We start from the raw sequence: 20,776 nt of genomic DNA on the forward strand, positions 1-20,776 counted from the left end.
CAACTCCGCTCCCGTGTGGCACGCATGCAGTAACATGGTTGCTGCCGCCCGTGGCGCACCCACACAGTAGTAACTTCCGAACGACACATTCTTGCCACCCATCTCTCCACCTCCACACCCTCAGTGGCCACCAGCCCCACCCTCCACACATAACACCCCTTCACCCCCATGCCCTTGCAGACTGGATACCCCTTCCGTTTCTCTTCTCACCCCCAAGCTGGATGCAACAGGCTTTCCCCGTAGTAATATAATTAAAATAACGCATATTAAAACCATTTTAAACCATCTTGAATTACCACAACTTCGGTTACAGCTAGTGTTTCCAGTGCTGTCCCTTTGAATACGTCTGTTACCAGGTTGAGATGTAGCCATGACGGTGATTTTTAAATTGTATTTGTTTGTTTATTTTAGCACACGTGACTCAGGCTTCCAAGGGTTATTCTTGGACAGGCTTCTCATTATCTCATCCAGGGCACGGATTTACCCATCTCCCACCCAAATTTCCTGCACTCAAAGAACTGAGCAGTGGGAAGAAAAGAAAGACGCCTACATAGTGATGATAGGAATTTCCCCTGGTCTCCAAGGGAAAGGTCACAGAGCAGTTCCGTGTACAGGATTTTTCAAAGGGGGAGGGGTTTACAGTACATTCTAGAACCTCCATGAAACTTCTTCATTAGTTTGTCCTCTCTTTCCCTTGAATATTTAAACTCTATTTTTCTATCTTGTACCATTATAAGAATATTGATCCAATGAGTAGTTTTTTTGTATTATTTCTTTTATTTAATCTTTTTGGGGGGTTAACAACCCCAACCCCTCCACACTTGCCACAGAGACTAGTGACCGCTGCCAGCAAACACTCATGGGAATTGTAGTCCATGGACATCTGGAGGACCACAAGTTGACTACCCCTGGCCTAGAGCATGACCCAGAAGTGACACCACATCCTCACCAAAATGTGCCATCCTCTGGCGCCACCCAAATCCCCCCTGTGTTTGCCAAGGCAGGGTTGAGAAGCCTACTCTTGGAGAGAGAACAGGCTTTCCAGGTAGGTGTTTGAACAGACATCACTCTGAAAACGGGTGCAGTTCTCTTCTGAGTTGGAAACACCTTTGCTTAATAACCTCGAAGATATTCTTCACGATAAGCAGCCTAGCTCCTGGGAGAGAAACCCCTCCAGCCCCCAGCATCAGCCAGCCCTACCTTCACTTCCACATGGGCCATCAGGACAGCAAAGTTGGTGAGATGGTTACAGGAGCACGTGGTGTGCGTCTTGTTGGTCGTCAGGAGTCGACATCCTTGTGTTGACCAATACCCTGTCATTGTGCGTTTAGAATAGCTCCAGAATGAACAGTTAGGGTTGAAATTTTCCTCTGACTGCTATAGGAAAGAAATAAATACAAATACGTTATTTCCTCCCAGCCATCTGCAACAGAGGTTGAACGTATGAATTCTACCCATGCTTATCTAAGAATAACCACTACCTCTCTCACTTCAGTACAATGGGGCCTTCATTCTTTGTTTCTGGTTCATTTTTGTCAAAAAACAAGAAGACCTTTCAGGACGAACCGGCTATTCACATTGCGAAACTGAAAATTCAGTCTTGTACAATGTTCGTTCATTAGAGAAATGTTCAAGCTTGGTATTGCGAACCAAGGTCACTAAAACCAGTATTTACTCTCTCCCTACTAGCCAAGATAGAATAAATCAAGAGATGAGCAAAGGTGGCCTACAGCATCAAGCAGAAGTGATATAACTTCCTCCCCACTATGTGCTATCCTCAGGTGCCAACCCCAAATCCTTGGGACAGAATGACTATCAGTTTCCTTTCAAATAGATCATTATGTACAACACAGTTTGAGTCCAATGAAGTTTTATTCAAGGTATAAACTTTTGTGTGCACACAGCCTTCCTCAGATACAGGCACACAAATCTTAATCCTTGAATAAAACTTTGTTGCTCTTAAAAGTGCCCCTGGACTCACTCTGTGTCCCACTGACTACCCACTGGAATCTATCTGCCTGCAAGATCATTATGTAATGCTAAATGTTAGCAATCAAATGACAGATTCTACACAAAAGAGATGCCATCGTTACCCCTTATTAACATAACACACGCACAGTGCATTTCCCATTAAACTAAAAACATTCATCCAAATTTAACAGGGATCCATATGTGGTTACCCTACCTTGATGTGCCTGACGGTGAACACGACAGGATCAGCCAGATAAACCTTATTGCTGAATTCTTTATTAATTGCTGCGGTGATAATGGGAGAGTTCACAATGACTGAGTGATTAGTAGACATAGCTTCCATTCCCAGTTTCATGCTGGCGTTCTCTGTGGACAGGTAGGGGCCCAGGTTGTTGTACAGGACAAAAGCCACCCTGATTTCACCTGGAAAAGAAGAAAGAAGAAGAAGAAGAAGAAGAAGAAGAAGAAGAAGAAGAAGAAGAAGAAGAAGAAGAGTTGGTTCTTAGATGCCGCTTTTCCCTACCCGAAGGAGTCTAAAAGTGGCTTACACTCACCTTCTCTTCCTCTCCCAACAACAGACACCCTGTGGGGTGGGGGAGGCTGAGATAGCCCTGATATCACTGCTCGGTCAGAACAGTTTTATCAGTGCCGTGGCGAGCCCAAGGTCACCCAGCTGGCTGCATGTGGGGGAGCGCAGAATCGAACCCGGCATGCCAGATTAGAAGTCCGCACTCCACCTAACCACGACACCAAACTGGCCTCCTTTCATTGCCATAAGCTCGCTTCTCAGCCCCGAATATAATTCGTCTGCAGCAAAATATACTCCGTTATCTCAAATCTTTCTCCTAGTTTTGAGAGGGGAGAGTCTTAATTGAAAGTACTGGAATAAAGATGGACTATTACCGTCTACCACAGATACAGAAATTTCAGCCTCTCATTATTTTAAAGAAAAGCACCATCTTCCTAAAAGTCTTGCAAAGCTCCAGGTTCTGAAAGTACGTTCCACAATTCCTTACTGAAAATTACTGGTATACCAGGACTGAGCTGACTCTTTCCTTTCCCTAGTCTGAGCGGTATTTATTTTTTTGAATCTCAGGGTTCCTATGAGCTTGGTGATGCCAGTTTCCCCCCCACCCCCGTAATAAACAGATATTGATCTCACAGTGTGCTGGGGGGGGGGGGGCGGGCCAGGGGACATGAACCGCATGAACTGAATCAGCCCCCCACAGCACCACTGTGAATGAATGCCCCCAAAATGTCTGATGAGAAACAGATATTTTTGGAGCATTCTTCCAAGCGATGTTTGATGCAGTAATTCATAGGCCGTTCTGGAAGTTGCATGCATTCTCAAAGAACAGTTTGGGAGGAGAAACATTTAATAGGAGTGTAACGAAAAGAAATAATCTGAACCGCCTTGTCTTGCTGACAACATTCAACACTCCCTTTCAAGAGTGAGCGTGAGTCTGTCAATGCTGGAGCTGAGCCATCTGGGTGCAGAACAAATTTGATTTCTTTATTCTCCAGTTTTATCCTGCTAATTGCATTACCCCATATAATGTTAAGGTTAAGATCTCAATAAAGCAAGGGGGGGGGAGATTTAAGGCCAGTCAATCTTTGTCTCAGAGAAGCTTCGCCCTCCTGTCAGCAATATGGGGGAAACGAAGCCGCAACTACTTTTCCAGACTGTCGTGAAGGACGGCAATGAGATAATATCTGCAAAATACTTAGAATACTTTAAATTCATGACATCTGATAAGGTTAAGCAGCTAGTCCTCACGATGCCAATCACAAAGGAAGCCGCCCACTGAAAAGGTGTCTGGGGGTCTCTAGACTCAGGGGAGGCTTTGGCACGAAGAAAAATATTACTGCAAATTAACTAAAGAAAAACAAAAATAAATAGTCTTGCAGACAAATTCATATGGTCCAGGAGCCCTGAATGTTGAGCTTCTGGGGTCTGGGAGGGCAAAAGTTGAGGTTCTGGTGAGAATTCCTGACTCGTTCCTGTTGGATATCCTAACTCTGCTTGCAAGAGGATCTGGGAAGAAGGAGAGTTGGTTTTTATGTCCTGCTTTTCACTGCTTGAAGCAGTCTCAAAGCGGCTTCCAATTGCCTCCCCTTCCCTTCCCCCAACAGACACCCTTTGAGGGAGGGGAGGCTGAAAGAGGCTGCTCTGTGGGAACAGCTTCTAACAGGGCTGTGAGGAGCTCAAGGTCACCCAACTGGCTGCATGCTGAGGAGTGGGGAATCAAGCCTGGCTTGCCAGATTAGAAGCCGCCACTCTGTCACCAAGCTGGAAGGGACGTGTAAGAGAATTCTGGTGCCCTTGGCAGCCCCACCCTCTCATCAGTTTGAAGTTGAGCCTCTTTGGCCCTTGCTTGCCTTCTGCTTCATCTTATATATAGGACCTTCACACTCTTACCCAGGCCTAGAACTGTGGCATATTAACCTTTTTGAAGTTAATTGTTAACAATAAGTTAAATGTCCTTGTGTGAATATGTCATGTTCTATTTCTGCAAGTACCATTTCTTTATCTTGTTACTGCTGGAGTCAGATCATCTTTGTAATTTGTCTGAACAGCATTTTCACCTTAATTGGGAAATGTGGAGAATTGGGGACAATGCTTCTGTGCTTCCAAGGCAAATCGTATATTTTGTTACCTTTAACTCAGTAGTTCCAGCCTCCCATGATTCTTCGCAGCCCCCCTAACCTGTACCTCACAAGGGACAGAAAAGCAAATGTTCTGCTCTCCCACTGTTATCTAGTGCCTTGGGAGTCATTGCAGCCACCCTTCTGCCTAGGGTGCCTGTCAACGTCAGAAGTCCAAGAGTTTTTGGCAGGATACGAGGATTTGGCTTCCTCCTGCAGCAGCTGTGACCCTTTCCTGGGAGCCGAAGCCATGCTGGAGAGGCAAGAAGTAACAGTGTGGTGGGTTCACACGCAGTGTGATTCTCCTGCTGAGTGCCAAACTCACCATTCCGGCCATTCTGCTTCAGTGTATTTGCCGAGAGCTGGATGGTGCTGCCGTGGCCGATGTTCTGTGGAAACCTCAGGTCCTCCAAGTTCCCGTCTGTGCTCAGCCTCGCAACTTCGAGTTCTGCTTACGCGGAAGAGGTGGGAAACGGCATGCATGCGCACAAAGAACACAATGGATCAAAAACCACAGGGAAAAGCTTTGAGAAGCAACAGTATTATGAAAAGTTTTGATTCTGGTTTTCAACTTCAACAGCCAGCCAAAGGATGGAATTTGAGTCTGATGGCACCTTAACGACCAACGAAATTCCCCCAAAACTTTTGTGAGTCAACCCTCACTTCATCAGATCTGTCAAAGTAAGCATTGACACACAAAAGCTTATATCCTGGGGGATTTAGTTGGGCTTAAAACTCAGATTTTGTTCTTCTGCTGTAGACCATCGGGCTCTATCAAGGCCACCCTGATATTCTTTGCTGAACTTCTCTATTTTCATGTTGCCCCTGGCCACATAGTTTCCTTGTTCAGTTGATTCCTCTGTGTTGTCACTACCAGAAGATGTGAGCCCAGCCTGCGGAACACCCCTGTGTTGTTCTAACTCCTCCAGTACTGGCCTGAGCCCTTGGTTAAACTGCAGGGACAGCAGCTGTGCTGAAAACACTTTTTTTAACGTTAGCCAAAAAGGTCACAGAACTAGGTGTGCATCACATAGATTTCCACTCTTAGGTGGCAATTCCATCCACCCTTGCTTGTGAGTAAGCTCCACTTGAGGCAGTGGGGTGCAGTTCTGAGTAACACCCCAGCAACACCAATGAAATTAGTTGGCTGCAACTTCTGAAAAAGCTTCACAACTGAATAGGGACACGGTCATCACTAACTTCAACTTGGGAGTTACTGGAACAAGAGCCAGTGGTGCTGGGGTAGCTCCTGCAGACATGAATAACCTATAAAGATGAACAGCGCTTGTGGCTTCTTTCATGTCTCCCTTCAGAAGAAGATTTATGTTTAATTCAAAGCTGCAAAGAAGATCTCCTCTGGCACGATCCACAAAGTCAACGGAATTCTCCAATAAGCACAATACAGCAAAAACGGAGACCAGAGAGCATTTGGGCTAGCGGAGCCTCGTCCCCGTCCCCCCCCCCCGCACTGCACAGCTGTGACGGGATGAAAAGAGAAGAGCTAATCCTTCATTGTGGGCCCTGCCTAATGTGGGTGTACATTTTTCATCAAGTTTACTTAAGCACTGTATATCATGCTAGGCCTTAGGGATAGGAGAAGGTATAAATTGAAATAAATCTTCGGGATTACGTGTAACAAAAGAGAAGCAATTACATTACACTGGAATCAGCTTCCCTGAGAGATGCGGTTCGCAGTCCTATTGGAAGTACATAAATTATGGAGCCAGAGACGACGGCAGGCGGCCCACGACTCTTATTCGCCAGCAACTTCACACGAGTGAACTCTGCGAGGCAACATCCCAAAGACCTTCTGGGGAAAGCTCAAGTGTTTCCCGAGAGGGTTCTTGGCCACAACGGCAAGGCTGGAGCCAAATCTCGCTCCAGGGCGGCCGCACAGAAATTAATGGTGCGAAAACGGGCGAGTGCCAACAATGGATCCTTAGCCTGGATTGCCCGGCTATTTCTGACCATTTTAGTGCCCCAAACCTTCCACGGTCCCATTCCCTAGGTGTAAAGAACATCATTTGGTGTCCACTGAATGGGATTCCTGATGGACAAAACGTTATTTCTAGAGAACAGGGCTGTAAATCAGCCTGGCGTCTTTATTCTGTGGTGCTCAAAGCCACGCTGCGAAAGAATTCTCTGCCAAAGAGTTCCAGTGGCCGCAGTTGGCCTCCTGCGGATCTTCTGCACAAGACTGGCCTCCAGAAATGCCAAAAGAGAGTGCAGGGCGTGGGCACACACGGAGCAGCTGCCTCTGTGGTCCCGAGGACGTGGCGAAAAGGGCAAAAGGAGGGACTGAAAGCCAAGCCAGCCCGAAGATCAGAGCCCTGACGAAGCTGAGATCTGGGGCCGGGCAGAGCTGGTGCAGTTCCGCAGGGCCTGTGAGAGAGCTCTCTGCTGCCGGGCCCAGGGTGGAGGGGGCCAGGGCAGTTGAACACCGTACGGGCCGCCCTCCTCTCCTCTCCTCTCCTCTCCTCTCCTCTCCTCTCCTCTCCTCTCCTCTCCTCTCCTCTCCTCTCCTCTCCTCTCCTCTCCTCTCCTCTCCTCTCCTCTCCTCTCCTCTCTGTTGCTTGCCTCTCCTTCCTCTGCTGGCCCAGACTGTCAACCCTGCAGGCCAGATGGAAGAGGGCTGGGGAGGGGGGGAGGGATTCGTCGCCGATACTGAACTATTAATCTTATGCAGTTTTAATTGTTTTATTGTTTTATCCTATTGTTGTGAACCACCATGAGACCATTAGTGGATAGTGGTGGCATTCAAGCAGAAGGAAGGGAGGGAGGGAGGGAGGGAGGGAGGGAGGGAGGGAGGGAGGGAGGGAGGGAGGGAGGAAGGAAGATACAGGGAGAAGAAAGGAAGGAAGGAAGGGTTATTTATGTAAGAAAAAGCCATGATCTCTCTCTTACAATCTACATCAGGGGTTCCCAGCCAGGGTTACATGGACCCTCAGGGTCCGCAAGAGCTCCAGGGGGGGGGGTCCGCAGTCTTTCCCCTTCTGCCTAAATGGACTTGGCCATATGCTAGGAAACTGGCAGCCTCTGTCCGGAGGGCTTGGCTTCATGGAAGCCCCGGATGTGCTTTCCAGGCTGCCGGGAAGCGCTCGGGGGTGGGGGAGACGGGGCTCTCCACTGGGGGATGCTCTCTGCCGGTGTGCATGGCGGGGGTGGGGGGGCGCCTGTAGCATCCTCTTGCCCCGGGAAGGCCTTGTGCCCCATCACACACATGGCACCAGGCCTTCTGGGGCCAACGGGCCCTCTCCAGAGCCTGCCTCTTACTCTGCGTGCCCGCCAGGGGGCCAATCTCCTCCCCCCCTAGTGCCCACCTGCTGCTCTCCGCCGCCCTTTCCCTTGCCCCTTCTTCCTTTCAAAGCCCATTTTTTATAAATGGGCTTTGCTGCTAGTATATTATCCATAAAAGTGGAAGGTGATGCAAGTAGCAGCTGTCCTTTGAAGAGAAACCTGCCCACATCTCTCCAGTCCAGGTTTTCTTGCTTCCACCCAAAGGGGTCCAATACCAATCCAATAAATGTGGGGAGAGAATGCCATGCATCTTAAGACCCCCCCCCTCCCCGCCTGAGGTTCTTGTATTATGCATGCTCTCCATATTCCAGGGACTGTTATGATGGCAGAAAATTTAACAAGTCATGAATACACTTGAGGAAACCAGGTTCCGACTTGGAAGAAAAATCCACAATCCCATCAAGTTAGCAGACACCTCTGTAAAACAAACAGATCAAGAAAGGGAAAGAGACACAAATAAGGATGAAATTAAAAAACCAAAACAGGCCTGGGAAGAGAGCCAGGCAAACAAGAGCTAAATAAACCTGACAGATAAAGCCTGCCTGTATTTCTCAGAAATCTCAGCAAGAACAAAAGGGGAGGGGGGGGGAGAACTGGGGGAGAAAGGAAGGAGTCTTCCTGTCAGGAAAGAAGAGTGCCCTTGAGAAATTCGAAATGCAAAAGAGGAGGAGAGGTTGGGCAACAATTAGATAAGCACAATGGGTGAGTAGATTTCATTTAAGAAGTAACAGGAAAGGAAGAGAGAATGTCTGTTAGAAAAGTAAAGGAGGGGAACTTATTGAAGCAATAGATTTTAAACAAAGAAGAGAGAATCTGGCCAGGAGGACAGGAGGGAAAGAAAGAAGCAGATCTGGTAATGTGTGTAGAGAAAAAATAAATGCCTGATGATCTGGAAGGGGAAAAAATCACCGAAGAAAGCTATCTCTAGAAGGATAAAGTGAGAATGGAGAAGAAATATAATACCGATATAATTCCTCAAAAGACTTGGGAGAAAAGGAATGACAGGGAGGAGAAGAAGGCTGAAGAGGTGAAACAGGAAAGAGATTTGAGGAAAGGATTACAAATAAGGGAAGAAAAGTTAAATTGCTGAGCCTGAGAGAGACAAGGAGTAAGAAAGCCCCGAGATAAACATAATCCTGAGAAGAATGGGCCCCTGCCAGAGATGTTCTGCAGAACAAGTAAAAAAGCACAGAGATAATGAACAGTTGGGGTAGGCCAAAAAAAAAAAAAAAACAGGGGGGGGGAAACTTTGTGATTGGGAAGACAAGGGAACAAACTAATTTAATGAGACAGGAAGCACAGAAGTAAATATGGCAGAGTCAACAGAGGAAGCCGCTAGAAGACAGATCAAAAGGAAGATGCTAAGAGACGTTCTCGTTATCCAGTGACTGAAGGTCCTGAAAAGAATGAGGACCACAGAAAAGAATAATAAAGAAGTGTAAATGTAACTAAATGGTGACCTCAGAGGGAAAGAGGAAACAGCAAGCCCAACAAAAGAAGAGAGAAAAAGGGGGAACCCCCGCATCCCACTGAATGACTAGCTGTTTGAACAGAGCATAGAAAACCCAGGGAAATGGTTGTATAGAAACATCAGAATTGGAATCAGGATGAAATTACAGGAGCCATCCCAAACAGGTCTACTCAAAAAGTGTCCCACTTTGTTCAGTGGTGCTGCTTGCTCCCAAGACAGGGTTCTTAGGACTGCAGCATAAAAGGAAGATACACGGGTGGTCAACCTTTTTGGGGCTGCTACCCCCATGGCTCCCAGGCTGCATCGCTAGTGCCCCCCCCCATATGTTTGTGTGTGTGTGTGTGTGTGAGAGAGAGAAGAGCAAACAATGGGAAATCCCGTGGCCAGGAGCAAGCAGACAGCCTTTTCTACCCTCCCAAAGTTGGAGACCTTTGGGGAAGGGTTGCCAACCTTGGGCTAAGAGATTCCTGGAGATCTGGGGTGGAGCCTGAGAAGGACGGAGTCTGAGGAGAGGAAGGGGCTCATCAGGAGCGTGATCCCACCCGGCCCGCCTTCTGAGGCTGTCGTTGTCTAATCAGGGCTGGCCTGGTCAGCACTGGGAAGGGAGACCACAGGGGAAGTCCAGGGTCACTCCTACCCAAAGGCACGCAATGGCAAACCAACCTGGGATGTCTGCTGCCCCCCAACTGCCCCAGATTCCTCACTGCCCCCCTGGATCCTTCCACTGCTCCCAAGGGGGGGTATACCACCCACTTTGGGAACCCCTAAGTTAGATGCTTGCTGATGAATTCCTCACCACAATATCAGCAATTCTAGAGGTGTGGTATATGCTGGCAGGGGCTCATGGAAATTGTAGTCCATGGGCATCTGGAGGGCTGCAGTATATGCTGGCAGGGGCTCATGGGAATTGTAGTCCATGGACAGCTGGAGGGCCGCACTTTGACTACCCCTGAGCTGGAGGTTAGCAACTCTCAACACGACCGAGCGGAGGCTGACCACAAGACCGTCTGTACTTACGGATGTTGTCGGTGCTCTCCCTCACAATGTCCGTCTTGAGAAGGTTGTCCGCCAGCACGAAGGCGCTCTCCTCCACCGTGTCCAGTAACATGGTTGCGGCACGCAGCTGGTCGCTGGCCGGTAGGTCCCTCCAAGCGTTCAAAGCTCGTGGCTGGAGGAGGTTGTTGACTGTCTCAACCATGGCCTGGGGGGAGGAGGGACAATGCTGATTCCAAGAAAGACTCGCAAACACCAGGCCCCTGCTGGGCATGACACGGGGCATACCATCCTGCAGGAATGAGACACTCTTCAAACTCAGGTTGACCAGCAAATGCCAGGGTGCCCAGACCCCGATAGCCCAGGTCTCGGAAGCTAAGCAGGGCCTATCTTGGCCAGGATTTGGATGGGAGACCTCCAAGGATTTGGGTGGCAGTTCTTCCAAGGAACGCTAGGGGATATGACGCAGAGAGAAGCAATGGCAAATCACCTCTGAACGTCCCTTGCCTGGCTGCCGGACAACCCCCAGGTCTCCTGGCTACTCCACACACAGGCCAGATGATAGGTAGATAAATAAGATGTCAGGGCAGTCATGCCTGCTCCTTTGTCATGTACCAGTTGGAGTATGCGTGTCAATTTAGCACCCAAGGAGGCCCAAGAGAAGGGAAGTCTTCCCTCATCTTGCCTCCCTTCGATTCCTAGCTTCAGGCACTGTTTCCCTCCCACCGCCCTCAATTTTTGATACTGGAGCCCAGCTGGAGAGGAAAGTGTCCAGAGTTAAGGACTACTGAGAGGGAAGGTCAGCCTTCCTCACCCATGCCCCCCTTGAAACCATTAACTTCTGACCTCTCTCCCTGCGCACATGCGAATGGGGACATACATGAAGGGAACAAGCAAGACCTTTCCTGCCATGTCCCAAGCAACGCTATTCAAATGGTACTGCCAGCAGGTCAGCCAATGCCAGGGTGGCAAACACAGGGCGTTTTCAACAAGTGCATACAGTAAAAAGAGTCTCCCTTGAGGCACTTGTATGTCCCTTCCATTAGAGCAGCCTTTTTACCATTGAGAACCCCCCGAAACCTTCTTCAAGCTTTGAGAAACCCCAGAAGTGGCCTGATAGTGCATAATATAGTTGGGAAGCAGAGCTGTGGACACGCCCACCTGGGGCTCCTCCCCTTCCCAGGACCATCATTGGCCATTTGGGGGTGGATTGATAAATGTTGAGCACTTGATTAATGTGTAGCAAATTTTAAAAATATATATTAAAAATTCATGAACTCCCACCCATCCGGGAGACCCTTCTGGATCCATCAAGAAACCCCAGGGTTTCACGAAACCCTGGTTGAGAAAGCCTTCCCTAGAGTGTCCATTTCCGGCAACTTTTTGAGTACAGACTTCCAGGAGGTTTGAGTAAAGAGACTTTGGGGGGTGGGAGGGAATCTCATCGTCATCCTTCAAATGATTGTCTTGCAGCTACACTCTCTCCCTACATGCTTGGCTGGACTCCAAATAACCAGCAAATAACCCAGCAGGGTTGCCCCCGGGGTCCCTTGCTGAGCTGTGGGGGAGAGCTGATAGCTCCAGCAACCGCCCCACTCAAGGGGAAAGGGAGAAAGGATTACTCCTCTTGCTCCGGCCATTTACAGTAGCTCAATCTTGATCCCGTTTCATAATAAAACACCTGTGTCCCCAACGAATACTAATCTCAACAGCAAGGAAATGCTCTGCTGAAATGAGCTCTCCATCTGGGCCTGCGAGGACTCTGACAGCCGGCTTTCCCGGAGGCCTTTCCCAAAGCTTCCGTCTCCATTCCATGCCGGTTCTCAAGATGGAGGGTCCAAGGACAATGGCACCACCTGGGTTGGAGTTTGGGGCAAAAGCCTCAGGTCCTGGTTCACCAGGTCAACAGCCCCCTGCTCTAAAACAGCAGCTAGGAAGCTTTACCGGACACAGAGCGTACGAGTAATGGCTCTGAGTCAATAGGCAAAACATTAGGTTCTTCTAGCCTTTCTCAACTTTTTTACCATTGAGGAACCTCTGAAACGTTCTTCTGGCTTCAGGAGACTCCAGAAGAGGCGCAGAATATGGTTGGGAAGCACCGTTGTGGGGCCCCTCTCCTTCCCTCCCCCTCCAGGACCATCACTGGCCATTTTGGGAGGGGAGGGGGAGTCAACATGACCCAATATTGTCATGTCACCCAATAAATATATAAAAAACAACTCTGTCAAGAAACTCCAGGGTTTCACAAAACCCTGGTAGAGAAAGCCTGGGTTATACAATACATGTTTTTTTGTAGGAGGAAACAAGCTTCACATTTGAACTGCCATTGCCATTTAAAGGGATGGGGTCCTCACGAGAGCATTAAGTCTAAAATAACCTAACTGCCCCATGGCTTTTCCCATTGGTGAGCCATACAGAAAAGGCATGGAGCAAAGGAATAGCTACAAGACCCCCCTGAGCCAAACTGTGTCCAGCTAAAAGATTGATTATAGATGAGGATTGACAGGTCTTATCTACAGAATTATTTTCAGAAGCGCCACTCTATTTTCCCCCTCCTACACCCCTGAACAAAAGCCGGAACTGGCATCCTGATTTGCATCAAATGAAAAGCAACATCAGAAGCTGTGATTGGGAGCAGAACAGACGAAGGAGAGGCCTGCAGGGTCCGGCCTATCAGCGAAACCCTCTCCCCACGCCCTGCTCTCTGTGCCCCAGCCTGAAGGGAGGAGATACAGGGGTGCCATACAGAGACCTGGCTTGTTCACAGGGAAATACCTGAAGATTTTGGGGGTGAAGCCCGAGGGGGCTGGGTTTGGGGAGGGGGGACTTCAAAGAGGAGTAATGCCACTTTCTCCTGGTAGAACAGATTGGTCGCACGGCAACGAAGCCAGAGAAAATAACAGGAAAGAATGTGCGTTGTAACGTAGTTTATTCTGACTCAAGAGTCTTTACAAAAATACTTAGTGTGTTCAGACTAGTAAATCCTTCCCAAATAAACTTTAAATAGTTATCGATTGAAGCTATTTTCAGGAAATATTCTTTCGCGTTGCGCCAGGAGAGTTGAACTAGAGTCAATGCTTAGAACTTCCTTCTAGGCATGAAGAGTTCTATGTCACCAGGAGATCAGCTGTAATAGCAGGAGAATCCTGAGGACAGGCAAACCTCCTTTTTCAGTCATGGCACACTCTCCAGAATGACCTTTCCCTGGTGAATTCCATGGTGCCCACCTAAACGAACAGACCATCAGGAACTATTAAGATTGCCAGGTCCCTCCTGTCAACTGGCAAGGTATGGGTGGGTGGACTTATTGGGAACAGCAGGGAAATGTCCAGGTCACATGGGCAATGACTTAGGAGTAGTCAACCTGTGGTCCTCCAGATGTCCATGGACTATCTATCTATCTATCTATCTATCTATCTATCTATCTATCTATCTATCTATCTATCTATCTATCTATCTATCTATCTATCTATCTATCTATCCATCCATCCATCCATCCATCCATCCATCCATCCATCCATCCATCCATCCATCCATCCATCCATCCATCCATCCATCCATCCATCCATCCATCCATCCATCCATCCATCTATTTATCATACTTATATACCGCCCTCCCCGGAGGCTCAGGGCGTTTGCTGGCAGGGGCTCATGGGAATTGTTGTCCATGAACATCTGGAGGACCACAGGTTAACTACCCCTGACTTAGAATATGTCACTACACGTCAAACGACTCTCACTCCCTTGGGGGGTAAGTTCAGTGGCAAGGTTGTGGGGCCTGGGAATGGGGGACCCCACCTCCATGGGGGAGGGGGTCTGGTAACCTTAGACGCTATGCCATAAAAATTAATTTTTTAGGAGGGTCTCATCTTTTCTTGTCTGTTTCTAATCCAAGAGTGGTTTCAGTACTATAACTGTTGTTGTTTTATGGCTTGTTTTGTTTTATATGCTGTGGTTTCTCACAGCTTGTTTTTATGCTGCTGTTTGATGATTTTATTTATACTGTTTTACGTGCGAGTCATTTCATGCAGCTCTCTGGAAAGACAAAGGATGTACTCTCTAAGCAAACGAATAAACAACTCTTTCCCTGTTTATTCCGTTTTCCCATTCAAAATCGTAAAATTATATTTGTGAGGCAAATCAATAGCTACTAACAAGCTGGAGTTTTGGCAGAAACAACATCTGGAATGGGAAGTGGTAAATGTGTAAAAAATCCAAGTAACAGAAACAGAGTAATTAGAGCAGGGGTAGTCAAACTGCGGCCCTCCAGATGTCCATGGACTACAATTCCCAGGAGCCCCTGCCAGCATGCGCTGGCAGGGGCTCCTGGGAATTGTAGTCCATGGACATCTGGAGGGCCGCAGTTTGACTACCCCTGAATTAGAGCCTTACCCTTCCCTTGACAGCTAGGCTAGCCCAATTTAATCAGATTTCAAAAGCTAAGCAAGGTTGACCCTGATTAATATTTGGATGGGAGACTGCCAGGGAACCCCAGGGTCATGACACGGAGGTAAGCTATGGCAAATCACCTCTGAATGGTTCTTTGAGGTAGATTGGCTATGGCTTTGTATTCCTTTTTACCGCGAATTATAACCTCAGAAGAACACTGCCTTTCTTCAAAAGCCAAAGAGAGAAAGGACATGAGAAATCTGTGGTCAGGGCTGTTCTGGAGGAAGCTTTTTATCTCACGGGCCCCAAATAAGATCAAGGGCATCGGAAAAGCCACATTTCAGAATCAGCGAAGAGTTACGTGATAAAAAAGGACAGAACACGGATTCTAAAAGGTCAAACGAATAATGGTTATTAGGTGGTACCCATGCACCTCAGACTAATTAGGACTTCTATTCCGAGCATCCTTTGGAAGTGTTAATATCGATGGAATATGACAATCTCGTAGGAGCAGGTGATTTTAATAACGGGGTAATCCTTCTTTAAATAAAGTGGCGAACATTAAAAACTGACAAGTGTTAAAAATCACCCTACTTTTTAAGAAAAAGATATAGAAGGTTAGTAGGCAGAACAAAAGGAAAACGGATGGGGGTCATTACAGCCCAGACCAACAGATTTCACTTCATATTCAGCAGTAACATCGCTGTTCTTCTAAAATAAGATACCTTTTTACTGCTCCCAATATATTTTAAATAATAAAATGTGGAATTGAAATAAAGGCTGTCTCAGGCCATGCGCTCAGAGCTCTAAAGTATAAAAGACACATGAGATAGGATTGAGTCGGCATATGAAATGATGTGTTTGACAAAGTCACATTCTGTGCAATAAAGATCCCCCCCCCTCCCAGTCCTGATCAGGTTCCATGGTTTATGTGTGTCTCAGGAAGGCTAAGATTTCATTGACCTTGGACGGCGGTAACAAATCCACGACTCCCCAGGTCAGGAGCCTGGTTCTCAGTAGCCGATTTCTTCCCTGCAACCCCCCTCCAGAGAAGCAGATTTGAAGTGCTCTGGATCAGGGCAATTTTACAGCCATTTTGCCAATCTGGCTAGGGAGGCCAGTCTCCAGGTGGGACCTGGGGACCCTCCTTGTTTTACACCTTATCGCCCGGCCACAGAGATCCGTTCCCCTGGAGAAAATGGCTGCTTTGGAAGGTGGACTCCACCCATAGCACTCCTCGACCTCAAGGTCCGCCCCTGCCCAAATCTTACCCGCTCCCAGCTCCCCCGTCTCCATGTATTCCCCAGTCCAGAGGCTGGCAACCCTAAATCTGGCACACACATGAAAACAAAACCCAATCAGAGTCCGGGGACCTTTAAGACCAACCAACAAAGATTTACTCAAGGTGTGCAAGCACTCGAAAACTCACATAGCTACCCACTTGAACATGGCACAGGATACATTTGTGAGCAGAAACCTCCTCTGTTTCTGTGCTGGGTTGCCAGTTCTGGGTTGGGGAACACCTGGAGATTTGTGTGTGTGGGGGGGGGGACCTGAGGAAGGAGGGTTTTGGGGAGGGGCTTCAACGGGGTGCACCACAGAGTCTGCCTCCCAGAGATTAGCTGTACAAGTGGGGGATATCCAGCCTCTGCCAGGGGGTTGCCTCCCTTCTGCAGCTGGCTGTTTTAATTCCCCCGGTCCCATGGGGAGGGTGGGGAGGCATGCTCAAGCCACTCCCCTGTCTTCACAGCTCCCGAAATTTAGTTATTTCTTGAAATATCGAGGGCCATTCCGCATGACTTCAATGTTGCAAAAGTCTTCCAAATTGTAAACGCTACTAATTTGCAGTTATGCACAATGTCGCACACAATCTGCCACACATCTGAAACCGCTCAGCAAAAAGCGATTTGTTGTAGCGCTTAAAGGGAAATCCAGAAAAGTGGATTCACCCTCCGAAAAGCGCTACACTCTTGCAAACAATCTGCAACAGTAGCGAAAAAGACCTGTGCATTCCCATTTTTGCGATTCCAGCCAAGTCCCTCCCCCTGGCTCTCTCCTCCGAACTTCCGGCGAAGCGATCGCCATTTTTTTTTTCTTGGAGCAAGCAGAAAGCAACGAACCGGCGAGCCTTCATTCACCCAGCGAGGCTTCTCCGGCTAGTCCCTCCACAGAACTGCTTTAAAGCTCCCCTCAAGTCACCAAGCACAACAAAGCCCCGTTTGCAAGTTCCATTTATTTTCGGCCGAAAATTGCACCTGTGCACGGGGGGGGGGATTTTTTTTCACTCGGGGGAGCGTGGAAACGATGAATCACCAGCTCACACGCCAGCTGCCAGCTAGATGGGTCTCTACGTTAGGAGGAATCAAGGAATCAAGGCATATTCGTTGCAACGGGTGTTTTTCTTTTCTTTTTTTTAAACCTGTTCTTAAAGGGAAAGGGGCTTTTCGGGAGCATGATAACGGCTGCCCATTGGCTGTTCGTTTGATTGACGGCCAGGGGCGGAACAAAGCACAGAAAAAATTACTTCCTTTCTAGAGATTTTTGCCGAGACCGGAAACCTGTGGGAAACAATTGAAAAGCTACTGGATTCCACTACAAAGGCAGGTATGCGTAACGCTGAATTGCACTATTAAAAATAGCATTTCCGCTATCAGGAACCAATTGGCAACATTGGTCCTTGTGCGGAATGGGCCTCATATTCTGCCTTTCCTCTTGGTTCAAGGTAATTTACAATAATGATTTCACCAAACCGGGAAAAAGTGAAGCACCGGCAGCAAATATTTGAAATGTTTTTGTTTCTCCTGTACAAAAATTTAAAAACAAAGTTCTTTGGCAGATCTGCAAGCAGATTTATTTCTTTTATTGAAAACATTTATGTGCCGCCTTTCCTCTGAAACAGGGGCCTCCAAGGCAGCAAACATTAAAACCCTTAATGCAGTAAAACAGCTGTTGGTCAGTCTCAGTTTAAACCAGGGGTAGTCAAACTGTGGCCCTCCAGATGTCCATGGACTACAGTTCCCATGAGCCCCTGCCAGCATTCGCTGGCAGGGGCTCATGGGAATTGTAGTCCATGGACATCTGGAGGGCCACAGTTTGACCACCCCTGGTCTCCTCTGACTGGATCCGGCAGACAGGATCGAGCCATGCATGGGTCAGTCACGTTGCCCACTCTGATCCTGCCTTGAACTTCAAGCTTGGTCCTTGGAAGATCTACAAACACAACGTAAGGTATGACAAACAACACAAAGAAGTCTTCACCCACTGGTGGAAGATCCTAGAGAGAGGCAGAAAAATCTCCCTGGGGAGATTTGGCACCAGGACTGAGAAGGATCTTTCTTGGATGGCCGCCCATATAACCTCTGACTGGGAGAGGGCACTGAAGCAGGGGCCCTGAAGATGACTGGATGGGGGGGGATCCTTCTGGTATGCTGGCCAGGGTGGTCATCCCATAATAGAGGTGGGGGAGCCCCTCCCCCTATTCCTGCGACTGCTGCGCAGCAGTGGAAGAACAATGTCAAAAATTGCCACCAGGCTAATAGTCCTCTCTAGGAATCATTGGAAACTGCCTTGTTTTACCATAGAGTTTCCAGAGATTCCTAGAGGGGAGTTACATCACTTTCAGATTTCCCCTGGACGTCCCATCAAGCTGTCATGGGCGGCCGCCTCCTCCGTGTCCCCGTGGTCTCTGCTGGTTAGCAGGCAAGGTCTATCAGCCGAAATGCTGGCCCCAAGCCATGGAGGGCTTTATTATTATTATTATTATTATTATTAGATTTATGAAAGGTCCACCTCATCCTTCTACTTTAAAGCACTTTGTGGTTTACAGAAGGGAGTTAAAAATAGTAAATATCTTCAAAGCTATAAAATTAACGGCATGGAATTAACTCAGCTAGTAATAAAAACGGTTGACGGTCATAACCTTCAAAGTATATGCCACCAGCTTGAATTTAAGGTTTTTATAATGGCCCCAAAGTTTAAAGAAGCAAGCAGCACTCAAACCAAAGCGGAATGACAAAGTTTGAGTCCCATGGCATCTTTGAGATCAACTAAGTTTTATTCAGGGTCTGATTTGGCCGGGATTCCCCGCAGGGACCACTCTCCCCATATTACAGCTGTTACCTTAGCTACCATTTTGTTTCCAGGCACTATTGAAAGTTCTGTTGTTGACCTTTACATTCCCAAACCTTGAATAAAACTTTATTGGTCTTTATTGGACTCAGACTTTGTTCTGCTGCTTCAGACCAACACAGGTCCCCACCTGGATCAAAGCAGAATAAATCACATTTTTAAAACTGAATGCAGCAGTAATTGCCCAGTTTTGTGGGGAAGCTAAGCCCTCCACGGGAAAATAAGTTTTTACGGACCTGTGGATGGCGATTGTTAACAAAGGTCAGCTGAATCTCCGAGGGAATGAAGATGCAGAACTTGCGGGTGGGAGGAGAAAAGTCCCAGGCCTCATGAGGGCGAAGGCATGCCCCTGTATATCCCAAGCCACGAGAAAGTTCATACAAATGCCCTGGATCAAGACTATTTATTTAGGGTCCATGGACTACAATGACCATGAGCCCTTGACAGCAGGGTGATTGTAGTCCATGGACATCTGGAGAGCCACAGTGTGTGGCCACCCCTGATTTAGGGCTTTAAAGGTCAACAGCAGAACTTTCCATGGAGCCTGGGAATCAACCGGGAGCTAAGGCTACAGCTGCACTATAGGAGTGAGTTAAAACCTTTGACTGCCACACTCTTCTTCTGAACCACCTTCAAAGGTGTGCATTAATGGAGCAGCTCAAAAGAGTGCATTCACGTAGTCGAACCCTGATGCCAACACTCGTGTAACCAAGGTCAAGCTGGCCATTCCTCTAGAACTGTTCTCCAAACTACGTGGGTGTGCAAAAGGCTGTGAAGTTGCCACTGACCTGCGGCAACTCTGCCAGATGTTCAAGTCAAGAGGATCCTCGGAGGTGGCCTGCCCTTGCCTTCCTCTGAGAACTCTTCCTTGGAAGTCTCCCCTCCAAAACACCAGTCTAAACTTGGGGTGGGGTAGGGAGCAACTCCTATGTTGGCGTAGCGGTTAAGAACGGCGGCTTCTAATCTGGCAAGCCAAATTTGATTTCCTGCCCCTTCCCCTGCAGCCATCCGGGTGGCCTGGGCCCAGTCACAGTTCCCTCAGGGCTCTCTCAGCCTCCCCTCCCTCACAGGGCACTGATGTGGGGAGAGGAAGGGAAGGCGAATGGAAGCCCCTTTGAGACTCCTTTGGGTAGTGAAAAGTGGAGTTACACAAACCAGCTGTTCGTCTTCTTCAGGGCTGAAATGCAAATATTTTACAACAGATGGTTTAGCACAGACCATACCCCTGATGAGGGAGACTTTTAGGGCCAGACTGAAGCAGGATCCGAGCGACCGCTTTGATTGATGAAGGACACCATTTTTCAGCCATTGTAATTCTAGGATGCTGTTTCATATATGGATTAACTACGATGGTGCTTCTGCCTCAGTATAATACGACCATCAACTTTCAGGATAAATGTTGTTAAAGTTCTGCTCGCAAACTTGTTCACATCCCTGGACATTAATCCAGACTATTGATCGCCCCCAGTGTAAGCGGCCCTATTGCTGGGAACCACTGGAATGGTTCTGTACAATAACTATTAATTAGTAAATATGTCCAATATTCTCATTAAAGTGACCAGTTTCCCTGGAAGAAACGGCTGCTTGGCAGGGAGGCCAGGTTTGGACTCCCCTGCCCTGTGGTGGTCTCTCCCATCCCAAAAGCCTTCCCTCCTCAGCGCCCCCCTCCCCTAGTTTTCAGAAATTTCTTACCATGGAATTGCTAACACTACCTGAAAAGATGGGGGGGGGAAGCACCACTGTCACATGTTAAGACAGGGGTAGTCAAACTGCGGCCCTCCAGATGTCCATGGACTACAATTCCCATGAGCCCCCTGCCAGCATTCGCTGGCAGGGGCTCATGGGAATTGTAGTCCATGGGCATCTGGAAGGCCGCAGTTT

At 48.0% G+C, this 20,776-nt stretch overlaps 1 protein-coding gene across 16 annotated transcripts in view; it reads right to left on the reverse strand.

Annotated features, from left to right (window-relative positions):
* ADGRL3 (adhesion G protein-coupled receptor L3) overlaps positions 1 to 20,776 on the reverse strand; it is an 808,020-nt gene that overhangs the window by 158,545 nt on the left and 628,699 nt on the right. For all 16 annotated transcript variants that reach the window (XM_077346366.1, XM_077346369.1, XM_077346357.1 and 13 more), the window contains exons 12-15: positions 10,403 to 10,586; positions 4,943 to 5,065; positions 2,186 to 2,394; positions 1,201 to 1,377 (exon numbers count right to left, since the gene is read on the reverse strand). In XM_077346366.1, coding sequence (XP_077202481.1) covers positions 1,201 to 1,377; positions 2,186 to 2,394; positions 4,943 to 5,065; positions 10,403 to 10,586 — 693 coding nt within the window. The remainder of the gene's footprint in view (positions 1 to 1,200; positions 1,378 to 2,185; positions 2,395 to 4,942; positions 5,066 to 10,402; positions 10,587 to 20,776) is intronic.

Source organism: Paroedura picta, chromosome 7 (genome assembly GCF_049243985.1).
Source record: "Paroedura picta isolate Pp20150507F chromosome 7, Ppicta_v3.0, whole genome shotgun sequence".
NCBI classification, from domain to species: Eukaryota; Metazoa; Chordata; class Lepidosauria; order Squamata; family Gekkonidae; genus Paroedura; species Paroedura picta.